General features: G+C 32.8%; 1 protein-coding gene and 1 long non-coding RNA gene across 3 annotated transcripts; both read right to left on the reverse strand.

Annotated features, from left to right (window-relative positions):
* Positions 1-1,307: 1,307 nt before the first annotated feature.
* LOC127838625 (uncharacterized) lies at positions 1,308-4,330 on the reverse strand. 2 transcript variants are annotated; one of them, XR_008029887.1, is made up of 3 exons: positions 4,057-4,330; positions 2,720-2,853; positions 1,308-1,815 (listed from the first exon to the last, which is right to left on the reverse strand). It is a non-coding gene; the product is annotated as an uncharacterized LOC127838625 (long non-coding RNA). The 2 variants fall into 2 exon arrangements; XR_008029888.1 differs by having other exon boundaries at positions 2,774-2,853; positions 4,057-4,319.
* Positions 4,331-8,651: 4,321 nt separating this feature from the next.
* LOC127838922 (protein quiver-like) lies at positions 8,652-10,765 on the reverse strand. Its single transcript, XM_052367064.1, has 3 exons — positions 10,598-10,765; positions 10,197-10,334; positions 8,652-9,809 (listed from the first exon to the last, which is right to left on the reverse strand). The coding sequence occupies exons 1-3, from the start codon at positions 10,650-10,652 to the stop codon at positions 9,622-9,624; spliced, it is 381 nt and encodes a 126-aa protein (XP_052223024.1). The 5' UTR covers positions 10,653-10,765; the 3' UTR covers positions 8,652-9,621.
* Positions 10,766-15,189: the final 4,424 nt, after the last annotated feature.

Consider the following 15,189-nt stretch of genomic DNA (forward strand, 5'->3'; position numbering starts at 1 on the left):
CTATTCCGGCTGACATCATTTATGTACTGATTCTCCACTAAATAAGCAAATTAGAAAAACCACAAAATAAATAAATTTTGATTATGTTTTGTTTTTATACAAAACCAGAGAGTTTCGCGTATTTGCCCAGTCCCTGTGATCTTTCCCCTGTGATCAGTTGTGGATCAGTTATTAACTTAAACAATTAGCTTTGCATAATTGGCAATAAATGTTGTAATAAATGTAATAGGCACAACTGCAGTACTTTTTTACACTAATTAAACACAAAAATCACCACTATGCAAGATATTCTTAAAACAAAAATATATACATTGATCCGTAAAATAACTTCTCCTCCCATAAGCGAAAAAAAATGCATTACATACTAGTCGCCGCTCTCCAGAGCGACGCCAATTTGTACTCCAGAACACAATGCATTGCTAAGATGGATAACTACAAAGCGGTTCTCAAAATTGAAGATTTATACAGGGGTTTCCCTTACTTACAAAAGTGACTGTTGAACAGCGAGTCCAAAAGGCAATCCGGTTAACTATGAGGTTGGCACACGCGCTTCTCGCCTAGGCAGCCCGGCTTCGCTCCCGTAATTGTGCCGTTTTTACGCGTCTTTCTTCTTGCTTTACAAAGTTTAATTGTTATCTACATCTGTATCGAATAACATAGGTTTGTAAGAATTTTCATTTAAGTCGATATTGCCGCTTGCATGTTCTAGCCATTTTACCATTAGTATTAAAAAACGCTTGCATTTGTAACTGCTGCTGATTTTCTAAAAGGCCCCAAGCGTTCGCGCGCTCTGAACTTTGATATCTTCAATATGTTTGTTACAAAGCATTTTGTTGGTAAGGACGCCTCGTTCGATCGTTTGTGTTAAGGTGAAGTTTTAATTTAAACTGAACAGAACATTTTTTACACCTTTTTATTTATTATTTTGGTCACTTTCGCTTACTATACATGTGTTTATTGCTTATATATTGTCAGTTTTGCATATATTACGATGCACTGGAAATGTTCAAGTTATATGTCACGTGACACCCATATTGTTTTCCTCCTTCCATTTCCCTAGTGTTTCTAGTTTCTATATTCCCCCCCCCCCCCTTCTTTCTTCCCAACGTTGTAATATTTTGCAGCTGATAGGTTATTTTTTTCTAGATAAGCCACCCATGTTGGTTGAAACGGACATGCCTTATCTCGTACAACGCTGTTCAAAGTCTCCCAAAAAGGTGACTGAACGATTAAGTATAATCTTGTGCTGATCTTGACATTTTACGAAAGATCTGTAACAAATCATATCTAGAAAAAAAAACATCCCGTCGGTGACGATAACTTGTTAATAAATTGAACATTAAAAGTGACAAAACAGCTTTTATAAATTTGATAGATATAGGATCTGACACAAGTTGTAATATCATACCATATTTTATTAAACGAGTTTATGAATTTTGTAAGTTAGCGAGCCTTTAGCAAGCTTACTTACCAATTTCCTGGACGAGTTTAATAAAATATGGTATGATATGACAACGAGTGTCAGATCTTTTAAATCACATGCTTTTAAATGAGCAAATCAAATAAATATTTACGCAAACATAATGATAAATCCCGAATGTTGTTTACATTTCGTGACGTCATTTGACGTTGCAACGTCATTTCAGCAAAATGCTGCTAGACCACAGGCGACCAACAGGATCGAAATGTATCCAACGGGTGCCGATGCAGTGTTGCATCGGTCGGTGTTACACAAACATAACTCTCCAGTTGGATCATCCTTTGTAGTACATCCGTTGTTGGCAGTCTTGTCAGGGTCACAAGCTCTCGTCACATCTACAATTTACAGACACCTCATTTAGATTACACTATCAACATTGAAAATACAGTGTTGTATTTTACGAAAATGATGTTATTTATAACGTGACAGTTGCATTTTATGATGTCTTTGTTTCTAACAAGAACATGTCATGAAATGATTCGTGTTATAGGGGTATTCCACTACGACCCGATTCCCCACGATTTGTCCCGATTTCAAATATTTTGAGGTCGGTGACATTCGTAGCTCAATCGGCGAAGGTCCTAACTCATTCGTAGCTAGTCGTGGGTGGGTCGTAAGTGATTCCTGCAACTCGTGAGCTCCCGAAAAATCGTGGCCAGATTTTAAACGTGGCCAGGAATTTAATCGCAGTTGACTCCTAACAGCGTCGTAGTGCGTTATTGGGCGTCGTAATGGAATCGTAGGTAATTCGTAAATCAATCGGGAAATCGGTGATCACGTAATCTGTCTACGAGTCAGCTACGACTTTGTCAAGACTCTCACGAATTCACCCCGAGTGAGTTGCGAGCCCGCTAAGATTCTCGCGATTTAGATCAATATCAATAGATATTGGCGCCTAATTCATGGGTTCGTTCGGTGAGGTCCTAGCTTAGTCGTGACCCATCTGCATTGTTCGTAGTACAGTCGCAGTAGATTCTTACACATCGTAGTGAAGTCGCGACCTTATTCCCAAGACTTCAACCGAACCCCACGATTCGTCGTAACTTAATCGTGCCAGTGTCGTAACTGAATCGTAGACTTTTACGAATCTTCCCGATTTAATAAATGTGATAAATGGTAGCGAATCGTGGGCTTGTTTTCGTAGTGGAATAGGGCCATTAGCTATTGTTTTCAAAGGCACGAATTACTTCAAAAGATATTTAATAACAATAATTTAAATATTTAAATATATACTTTTACCATTGTTGGATACGAATTTCGCGCATTGGGTACAATCATCTTTTACCTTGGCACCTTGGCTGTGTCAAACGGGTCGGAACATCCGCCATTTGTCACACTATTACAGACATAGCAGCTGAGTGCCTTAGTGGAACCTGGGGAAACGTCAATTATCAAATAAATCTGCCTTATTTAAAAAAAAAAAGGTGAATGACAGATTGAGAACACGTACATGTATGTAAACTTAGACCTATGTTGTTGTTGAATAATCTATTTCACATCGTAAAACCACAATTTATACGATATGTTAATGACATAGATAAAAACGAAAATTCTTGGTCTAAAAAGAAAACACACGCATTGTTGATGCCATTCAACATCATTAGATGCGGACTAGTTTTCGAATAGTAAAATGAATTCAAACCTGTTTCAAAGTGTACGGTTAAGTTGAATACTGTAAACATAAGATAAATTTGAACCAGTTGAAAAGTCTACGCTTACGTCGCATACTAAAAAGATACACTAAAAATGAATTTAAACCTGTTTCAAAGTCTACGGAATAGTTGTGTGCTGTCCAAAATGCAATACAAACCTGATTCAATGTCTACAGTTTAATTGCATACTATAAAGATAAAACGGATTCAAAATCGTGTCAAAGTCTACCGTTTAGTTGCATGCTCTGAACAAACATATAATACAAACCTGTTTCAAAGTTTATTTTTAAAATATTATGGACATATTTTTAACACAACATCTGAAACCTTGACCGCCTTGCGTTGTGTTCGTTTATTTATTTTTGTGTTATATATGTCCTTAATAAATTGGTCTCAATGTTTCAACGCCAACGCCCAATAAATGTGTTTATGTTTTATTTTAATTTGGCTGTAAAGCACAGCTTGAACATTGAATACATATTTGTTTTAATAAAAAAAATGTCTAATACATTTTCGATCGCAAATAAACAGTGTCGTTTTTCCTTTTAAGAAGTGTATTTTATTTTCTGTATGTGTAAACAAATAATTTTATTAGTGTCATTTGCGGTGGACACAAGTAAATTTTTATTCACGGGACTGCATGTACACGATGACAGAGGCTCCATTTTTTAAAAATATCAAAAAGGAATTATTTGATCTCATTCAATGTATTTCACACCATTATGTTACAACAGACGAGACCATTCCTGTATTTACCAATTTTGATTCCTTTTCTGTTTTCTTATTCCTTTAGGATCCTTGTAAAATTGGAACTTATATATTTTTTATCGAACATTTTTATTAAAATAATAAAAATCAATATCATACAATACGTAGTATAAACAACATTCAAACCCAATAAAATCCTCAATAATTAAATCTTACTTGCAAAAGCTGCAATTAAAAAAACGCCCAAAAGACTGCATATCGTTTTCTCCATGATCAGTATTCACCTTTAACCTATCTCGCACATAGAAATATTGTTTGTGAAGATCCAGCCATAAATCCTCTACTTTAATGTACCTTAACTCTTAAATACCATTGAAGACCTCAATACCGTTGAAGATAAGGGGTCGAATGTTTCGTTCGTGATACATTAAAAAAAAGATTATGTCCATCTTGAGAAAATTGAACACATCAAATAATCATGCTAATGCAAATTTGTGTTAGGACTAGCGTAAGATTAGCAACTATAGAAACAACAATACACATTGATTGTAACATTGTGATTTAAACCTAACGATAATGTATGGCAATAATGAAATAGTTCCGTTGTTAGGGATATTCAATGTCCAAACACTTTGATATGCGGGTCAAGATCATGATGGACAACCGTGTGTTTGTCAGGTACTGATAGTGCACGTATCTACAAAAGCAGTGATCGGGTTATTTAATGTTCGATTTGGGACTATGACCTTGCTCAGTCATGATTTGGATGATATTGTCTGCATAGATACTGATTGACAAAGGCCACTCACAATGAAAAACGCAATTTGTATTATAGAAACTTAGTAAAGGGTTGACATTGCGATTTAAAATATATCTATTTTTGTTTGTAATCTCATAAACAAGCTCAAACGGGGACACTGAATATTATTGCTTGTGAATTAACATAGTTGCTTCAACGTGTATGCATCATACAAGATATTCATGCACAATAACTACTAAGAACAAAATTGCACATCTTAAAGGATTTACTTATTACAACGGTCGAAACGATATGTTATGGACGACATGTTCTTCATCATTGGTGCATATCACATATTATTAACATTTCAACATTTAATAAGCAGTTTGTCTTATTTTTTTAAGAATTGCATATAATAATCTCTATGTTCGAAAACGGCGTAATTTCGACGGAATATATGTATTCTCTTAATAAATAGTAACGTACAATGTGTCAAATAGCAAAGTCGTAATTGTCTTCGTCGTAATTTGTTATCAATAAAAGTAATATAGTGATTTTATATACAAAACAATCTAGTACTTGCTGTTCATTCGCTATCTAAAAAGAAAACCATTACGATTTAATGAACATTTTCACAAATTCCTTAAGACTGATATAATGTTTATGAAACATATTTTCCGAAAATAGTTTTTTTTTTAAATGCTGGTCATTGCGTTTGGCAGACATCTTATCAGCGAGTACGTGAGTATACTTGAACAATTTATATCATGAGAATAGCCAGTTATCAGTTTGAAAAATGCTTACAACGATTGCTAATCAAGATTAGTCAACTTAAACAAAATCTGCTGATGTTTGTTGAGCTTGTCTTCAACCCCCTTAAATGGATATCTGAAATGGTAAGACTGATATGTCTAGGTTATTAGTCATTTTTCATTGAAGCAGCATCAATAGTTCAACCTACTTATCATGCATTCGTTTGTCATTATTTTATTTCTAATAGGAACAATTTGGTTCAAATCAATTAAGTGAATTAAGAACTGCTTACATTTGGTTGTAATATAGAGTATTTACTTATATTACTATTCCTTCCATACGGATCCCTCCAGACTCGAACTCAAGCGCTGCGGTCTTAGGATCTTTCGTCGACGAAGAGAGCTCTTTGAGTTTGTAGTATCGTGGTCGTTTGTTTGAAGGGGAATTAATGATATAAGTACCTCAGCATTGTTTTGGATCAAACTAAATCAAACATAGCTTGAGGTTTTTTTCGTTAGTTAATTTATATTAGTGTATAAATTATAAAAGAAACATTGTCGTATAGAAACATGAACGCGATAACGTCACCGAGAAACCGAGATACAAATGTTGATATTGATTACAAATACGTCAATTGTCTTTAAATCGCTAAAAAACGAGCATTCATCTGATTTTATTTCAATCCATGCGAATAAGAATAAAACTAAATTGTAGAAAGTGTTTTATTGATCGCAGGACGTGTCTTTATTACTTAACCTTCAAAAGAGTATGCACCCCAATAAAAATAAAAATGTATACTGTACTACTAGTATTTGACACTCACAGAGTAATTCTATACAGTAATGTAGTGACAAATAAAAGAAACGGTGACAACAACGATTTTAGGTAATTTAAGGGGTATATATAATGACCCAAATAACGTGCAAAATTGTGTTCGATTTTTAAATCGATGAATGGACGCCATATGTGAATTAAACATGATAGTTAAAGAAACTGGGATGGTCAATTAGGATGAAGACTTTGGACACTAATTTTAAATGTTTTAAATCAAATTTATTTTGACTTATCTTGATTTAATGAAATGTATGTGTATTAAATTTTTAACACGCACACTATCACACAATCGAAATAAACCACCTGAATGAATATCAGTATAACCTGTTGTTACTGTGGTGTATCGTGGAATGCGACATTTACTCTGACACACAGTTAAACAAAGACATTATTTTGCTGTTAAAATCTTATTTTACACCGTGTAGCGAAACACGTCTTAACTTGCAAGCTTTAATTTCTGTTATCTGCTGCATATTTATATGACCTTTAGGTGACACGAGCTCTTCAACATTTTCAGAAAATCTACCAAAACATCCAATGATTAAAATACACGGATCTTGCACATGTTCGCTTATAAAGAGCAAGATTTAGCGATATGATGATGAAAAAAAGGTCGTGAAGCGCTTTTAATTACTTTTTCAATGTTTCTTATGGTGAAATCTAGCGACAGTATACGCTCGCTCGTATATTTCTTGTACAGATATAAATGAAAGAGCTAATGCCACAACTTTTTTGAGTCAAACAAGTTTTAATAAAGTGCTCGAACAATCGAAGCTCCGAGACAATATGTTATGTTGCGACCAAATACTTGGGCATATTCTTTAGTTTGCATTTTCCATGATTGAGAGCTTTATAACCACCATAAATGTATATGGTTTGTGTAGTGGTTTATTTTCATCATACGGTTTGCGATGTAACGTTTTTTTTTAAATAAGACGCTCTCACGCAAAATTAATAGAAAAAAACAATTTGGCTGCAAAATTAAATAAATAAATTAAAAATATGTATGTATAATAAACAAGTTGAGCATTGACTGTCATTGCGTGCTGGAAAAGGTATAGATCGCCGACGCTAGTATATGTAACATTTCCGTTTAGGAATTGCTTTTCGAGTGGTTATCTCTGCGGCGTTCCTTAAAGTAACATAAATACTCAAAATCAACGAATAATTTGCAAAATATTTCGTACAATTAAGTTAACCCATACAAAGTCAGTGTTCCTTATAGCAACTGGCTGAATGTTAACGCTAGATGTGGTATGGTAACACAGATTTAACGAGACTCTTAATTTTTGTTTTAATTTATTTTTGGCACAATATATTCCATTTTAATTTCCTGCAACGATATAATATTCATACGAAACACGAACACTCACTTGGTACATGAACATGTGTTGAAGATATTGTACCGCAAAAAACTAAAATGAGCATTTTGTATCATGTAAATCAATGTTACCAGACAACGTATAGCGTTGCAATTTCGGCTATTGCTACTAGGAACATAGATTTGTATATGTGTTAACGTTTTTTTTTCGAAATATTTACGAGATGTTCTTTGATTTTTAGGGTTTATGGGCTTTTAAATCTTCCATTATGGCAGTTTTCAGATAGACGCGCTCGTCGAGATAACTCTTGGCGGTAAATTGACAGCGTTCTGGCGTTGTTGTCTGACATGTCAAGAAGTTTAGATATGTATGCATTTTTCACCAAACCATAGCGTTCATTGTTCAGGCGTCATCAGCTTGAATTGGTGAATAAAGGACCTGCGATATGAGTGATTGCGAAAATCCTTCAACGTGTTGACTTTATTGTCTTGTTTGTCCGCTTTGAATATCTGGCGGGTTGATTTGCACAGGGTTCAGTGTCGTAATGAACAGGTTATCTTCTGTAAGTGACATGCTTACGCAATAACCCGCGATGTTCATTTGAACTGTTTTTCAAATGTTCCACTGTACTCATTCTTCTCGATAAATACGCAGGGATTTTTTGCGAATGCTGTGCAACATTTCGACTCATTTAATATTATGACTGAGTCAAACTTTGGCTTGCATTTTATTGGCCCGAAACGTGAATTGGAAATCAACTTTGTACAACCATCGTGTTGCAATAGTAGCACGTCAGATTGTGCTCTTATAGGTCCCATTTTTGAATCAAGTTAAATCAAATATTTGCATTCATTTTGTTTAATATTGTCAATATTATACTTGTATTTGTTAATTATGTAAATGACTCTTTTTTTCAAAATTGACTTTGAAGTGTAAAAATGCCCCATTAATAAGTGATGTGAACATATTTACACGTGGTAATGTATAATCCTGTCAAAAGTGTGAGCACCTTGAGTTCAGTAATTTAAGTAATAATTAAATAAACAAACCTTCGACTTGGCCAGACTTACCACTTATGCGCACGTCAGTTGTGGCATTTGTAAAATAATGAGACAACATGCTCATGTGACTCTTGTTTTCAAAAATCAAACGCTAACGAAATATAATGTCTAAACCATTTAGTTTCGCCAAATACAAACACATATCACACGTCTGAAGAAAATTAACCCATGTATGCCTTGTGGACTCTCCCAACCTTACAAATTGGATCAATTTATTAACAAAAGTAGGGATGTCTAGTATACGTTTTTCTATATTTAGAATATTTCTCTCAGAAATTCCTTTAAGCAAACAGCGCAGACCCTGATGAGACGCCGCATTGCGGCGTCTCATCTTGGTCTTCGCTGTTTGCCAAGGCCTTTTTTCTAGACGCTATGCATAAATGGGTTAACGTATTTACTCACAGTAAGTCGTTGAAGGACATAGAATTGGCTTAAATATAGTAAACTCATTTATTATTTGTAAGTTTGTATAATCATATATACCTTTAAAATGGACATTACGTCAATCAGGCAGCCTTTGAAAAAGAAAAATGGCGTATCTACACATTACTTTAAATATTGCTTTCAAACAACAATGACTCTTTAAAGTTACCTTTTCACAAATTTTGGCATTTATTGAGGTTTGATATTAAATGCTTTAAATGTAAACATGGGAACTAAATAGCTCTGGTACAGAAAAAAAATACAATAAAGAAAGAAAACAATCTTAAACTGGGCTCGAACCACAGATCAAAACCACTAAAATTCCAGCACTTAAAACACTAGGCCCTCCGTGCTCATATTATGAGAGATGAATATTATATTTTATATAGCCAATCGTGATAGTGTCACACAATATAACGATAACAACAGAACTCTCAAAATGTTCAATCGTTTCGCGTTTGTAACGCTTTATAATTTTCAGGTTTTTAAATCTAAAAAAGTGCATATAATGGATATTTTCGAGCATGGTAAATGTTCAGTATTACTTTTTCCTCGCAAACTACAACTAAAATTTGCGAACCAAAATTACTATTTTTAATTTTGTCAATTTACCAAAACGTTAAAAGGTCCCTTTAATGGTCATAATTCGTTAATAAAGCCACTGTGTTGCTATGAAGCTTGCAAGAGCCATTAGGAACATGGATACATGAGCTGTCCTGTCGGATGTGTTACAGAGATCTGTAGCGCAGACACATGTATCGCCAGTGAAACCGTTTTCTGTACCCGATTCGCACCCGTCGTAAGGCAACCGCTCAGTTAAGCAATCTCTCTGTACACCTGTGAAGTAAAAACGACAGTGGCCACTAACAATCTTAACTCTGAATTGTTTCGACTTTTTTTCGAGATAATTATTAATGTTATTAATAATATTTATTATTATTAGTATTGCGCAACTTACAATAAATCGACTTTAATTTTACAAGAAATATATTTTCCGACGAAAAAAACAAACATCCATATTTGAGACTTTAAATAGATTATTAGAACTCAATGATAATTCTCTGATTAAATTCATCTGTTTGTAAAACACGTTGTGTTATTCTGAGCCGATTCACGCACGTCCAGTTGTAACAAATTGGATCATCTTGTAAAATATTAACTTGAATGTCTATACTTGAAAGATATTACCCCTTAAGCGGATCTTATATATTAGATGGTCGTTACCCTGTATGTTGTTCTTCTTGCCTTTAATTTTAACGCACTGTGCGCATCCAGTTTTCTGAATGGCATCACTGAACGGGTCGTCGCAGCCGTTGTTGTCGCGTGTGTTGCACTCATAACAGCGAATCGCCTCCGCCGAACCTGATGAAGTACGACATAAATGAAAGCGATTTGTTCTAAGACTAAACTGCTTACAGTCAGAGGAATTCATAAGGACAGAATATCATACTAATCATTACAAATATACTAAAACAAAGCGATTGTTTGTTTAAACTAATCAATATGTAAAGTAGTTGTCGTCGTAGTAGTAGTAGTAGTAGAAGAAGTAGTAATTACTTCTTAATGAAATTATAAAAAATAAATGCAATACACTTCTTATAAACTAATAAATAATAATTTCTTACATGCAAATGCTGCCAGTAACAAAACACATAAAATATAGCGAAGTGTTTTATCCATGGTCAGTGTTCTCTTAAGACTTGTCTTGCATAAATGAATAATTTTTCTGAGGGTGAAGTCGTAAAGAATCTATTGATAAAGCCCTCAAAAGTCCTTAAAGATAAGTGTTCAAATGGTTCGTTCGGGATACATTTAAAGAAAAAGATTAAGCCCATTTTTAGAAAATTGATCACGTCAAATACTCATGCTAATGCAACTTTGTCTTCTGGGGATTTGCCTAAGATTAGCAACCATAGTAACAATAATACACATTGATTGTACCATTGTGATATAAACATAACGTTAAAGGGAGATTATAAGATTTTTTCAAATATTTATGAATTTATATGAAATGTGTAAACAACTTATTATACATATATTTCAATATAAATTAAAATAAAAGTTAAGAAGAACGTGTGTCGAAAAAATGCGAAAGAAGCAAGATATTTAATAATGAAATCGAAAATGATTGTACAGTCGAATTCGCCAGCATGTTTATCATGCATCTACGATGTGAATCTAAATTTAGTTTTACGGCTCATTTTAATTTACTGAAACGATATCTATTCATACGACACACGAACACTAACTCCGATCCTAATAAAAACACGAATGCTTCGGTTATTGTAGGAAAATTTGAACGAAATATCTTCTTCACAATCGGCTCGGGGCGCTAATTTGTCTTTGCTGCATTTTATGAAATTCGTCATCAATGTATAATTGTTCTTGTCAATTTCGTGTTATTGTAACATATTTTTATCAAAATATTACAATTTAACACATATAAAACTCGTGTAATATCCCTTTAATGTATGGCAATTAGGCAATAGTTCCGTTGTTAGGGATATTCAATGTCTAAACTCTTTGATATGCGGGTCAAGATCTTTTTTTTTATTAATTTATTTTTATTTTTTTATTATTCAATATAAAACATACAATGTATACATGTATATGATCATTTGACAAAGTGATAACACGTAGCAGCAATAATATTCAAACATGTTATACAAAATATGCTAATGTATACTATAATATATATATATATATATATATATATATATATATATATATATATATATATATATATATATATATATATATATGATAATTATGAATAAATATGAGTTGCATAAAGTGGGTAGAAAACAAACAGGACTTGTTATGAAAGTTTAATATGTTTCCATTTAAGTTCAAATATATAAAGTGTATCGTTGTTGAGAACTATTTGTTTTTCAATTTGAATCTTTAATTTTAAATAATTGATGAAACAGTTCATGATGGGTGTTTGTTTCCTGCATTTCATGCTGAATATAAAATATTTCATTAATATAATAATGTAATTCACAGCGTTATTAAACTCTTGTATTTTGAAGGTATTTACCCCTAAACTGATGTCTAACAGAGATAGTTTAACATTTAATTGTTGTTTCTCTAGAAAGTTTGTCAATTGATTCCATAGAGATTCAATATGTTTACACTCCCAGAAAAGGTGTTCTATTGTTTCAATATGTTCACTACACATATCACATAGATTTGTGTTGGATAGGTTGCACTTAAAAAGATATTTATTTGTAGCTATGATTCTCTGGATGAATTTATATTGGAAATTTCTCAATGTGCTATCAGTAGTTCTTTTTCTCCAAGAAGGTTTTGCCATTTAGTTTGAGCTTTAGAGGGTTCGGTAGGGTTTTTGATTTGTAGTGTGTAAAATATTGTGTTCGTTTTGTTTTGTTTTGCAATTATGTTTTCTACGAAAGTTTGTTGAGTATATGGTGTGTTATTTGTATTGGTAACAGCTTTAATATGTATGGCTATACTTTTGATCAATGTGTAGTACATCAGGAAATTACTTGTAGGTATTCCGAATATGTAGCATAAATTATTAAAGGAATAGAAGTAGTTTATTCTGTAGTCGTACAATTGATCTACATATTTTATGTTTCGTTCAAACCAATGTTTATAGAAAAAAGTTTTATTATTAGTAGTTATGTCTTTATTGTTCCATATAATGGTTTTACTGTTTGTTTTGGTTTCTAAATTATGAGTAACTTTACACCATGCCGATCGAACATTCGATAGAAATATGTTTTTGGTTGAAATTTCATCTAAAATATTATTGTTGATATGACACTCAAAAAGTAAGGAATCACCATATTGTTTTTATAATGTTCTATTAGAATAATTTCCATTTACTCGTATTGGTACCTTTTTACCCAACTGCATTTGGTTGCGTTCAGGAATGAATATATGTCTGTTAGTCGGATATCTCCATATTCTACTGATTGAATTAATTGCGTTCTCTTAATTTTATCAGGTTTACCGTCCCATATGAAATTAAATATTTCTGATTGTATATCTTTAATAATATCATTCGGTGGGTTTGGGAGAACTGTTAGTGTATAAATCAATTTAGGTAGTGCAAACGTTTCCAACACTGTGTTTTTTCCGATGAGTGTAAGTTTACGATGCTACCATGATTTTAAACAATTTTTAAATTTTTGTAATTAAGGCAATATGTATTTGAGAACTGTTTCATTTTCATTGTTTGTAAAAACTATTCCTAACGTTGTTGCTTCATCTGATGTCCAGTTGAATTTCATTTCTTTTTTAAGATGACTATAACTTTAAAATTACCTACTCGTAGCACAGTGCATTTACTTTTGTTTAGTTTAAGACCCGATGCCATTCCATAGAGGGTTAGCGATTCTATAAGATTGTTGAATCAGTCACTACTGTCATTTAAGAAATAAGTTGAATCGTCGGCAAATAGGAACTGATTAAGTTCTTCATCTGGTTCTAGCGATATGCCCTTTATATGTTTACTTGATTGGATATAGTGTGATAGATACTCGATGCATATAATAAATAGCTAGGATGAAAGTGGGCATCCTTGTCTTACCACTCGTTCGATGTTAAAACTGTTTGAAAAAAGCCATTGTTAATAATAATGCTGTTCATATCGGTATAAAATAATTTAACCCATTTAATTAGACTTTCACCAAAATTCATATTTTCTAAACAAGAGAACATAAACGAATGGTCTAGTGAATCGAAAGCCTTTTCGAAGTCTGCAAAGAAAATAAGGCCTGAATTGTTTGGTTGGTTGAAATAATTTATGAATTCTTGTACAAACGTACGTTTTCACCAATGTAACGTCCTTTAATGAAACTAGATTGAGATCTTGAGATGATTGATGGTAATATTTTTTTAATTCTGTTTGATATACTTTTAGTTGCAATTTTATAATCATAGTTCAGTAGACTAATCGGGCGCCAGATTGATAAGGATTCTAAGTTTTTTCCAGGTTTTGGAATGAGTGATATTACACTTTGTTTTTGAAGCGTAGTTAAGTTTTCCTTGTTAAATGAATAGTTAAGTGAATTAATTAAATGCGTTTTAATATCATTCCAGAATATTTTATAAAACTCGATTGTGATGCCGTTAGAGCCTGGATTTTTGTTATTTTGCATTTCTTTAAGTGCTAATCCACATTCATATTCATTAAGTTATCCGTCACACAATAATTTTTCCTCTTGATCTAAAGCATGATGTGTATTTTTGAAGAGGATGTTATCCTCAACATGTTTTTGTTTATAGAGGTTTTCGAAAAATAAACGTTGTTCTTCTAGTATTTGAGTACTGTTTGTTATATCTTTACCATTGACTACTAATTTGTGTATAGTTTTTTGTTCACTTCTACGTTTTTCAATGTTTACGAAGTAATTTGTATTTTTTTCATTTTGTTCAACATGCTGTGCACGAGCTCGTAGTATTATTCCGTTTAGATGTGTATGATAAATTCCTTGTAATACATGTTGTTTTGATGTTATTTCATTTTCAATTCCGGTGGTATCGTTTGTGTTTGTTTCATGCAATTGTTTTTCAAGTGTTTCAATGATTTTGATGGTGTCAGTTTCAAGTTTTTGTGTCAAGACCATGATGGACAACCGTGTGTTTGTCAGGCATTGATAGTGCACGTATCTATAGAAGCAGTGATCGGGTTGTTGGATGTTCGATTTGGGACTTTTACCTAGCTCAGTAATGATTTGGATGATGTTTTCTGCATAGATACTGATTGACAGAGGCCACTCACAATGAAAATCTCAATTTGTATCGTAGAAACTAAGTAAAGGGTTTACATTGCAATTTAAAAGATATCGATTTTTTTTAATCTCATAAACAAGCTCAAAACGATGACACTGAATATTATTGCTTGTGAATTGACAGTTGTTTCAACGTGTGCCTGCATCATACACGATATCCATGAAAAATAACTACTAAGAACAGAATTGAACATTCACATCTTAAAGGATTAACTAATTAAAACGGTCGAAACGATATGTTATGGGCAACATGCGCTTTATCTGAGATCATGTATTATTAACATTTTAACATTTAATAAGCTGTTTGTCTTATGTTTTTAAGAATTGCATTTAATAATCTCTCTATGTTCGAAAACCGCGTAATTCCAAAGGAATATATATCTATTCTCTTGCTTAATAGTTACCTACAATGTGTCATATAACAAAGTCGTATTTGTCTTTGTCGTAATTTGGTA

Source organism: Dreissena polymorpha, chromosome 7 (assembly GCF_020536995.1).
Source record: "Dreissena polymorpha isolate Duluth1 chromosome 7, UMN_Dpol_1.0, whole genome shotgun sequence".
NCBI classification, from domain to species: domain Eukaryota; kingdom Metazoa; phylum Mollusca; class Bivalvia; order Myida; family Dreissenidae; genus Dreissena; species Dreissena polymorpha.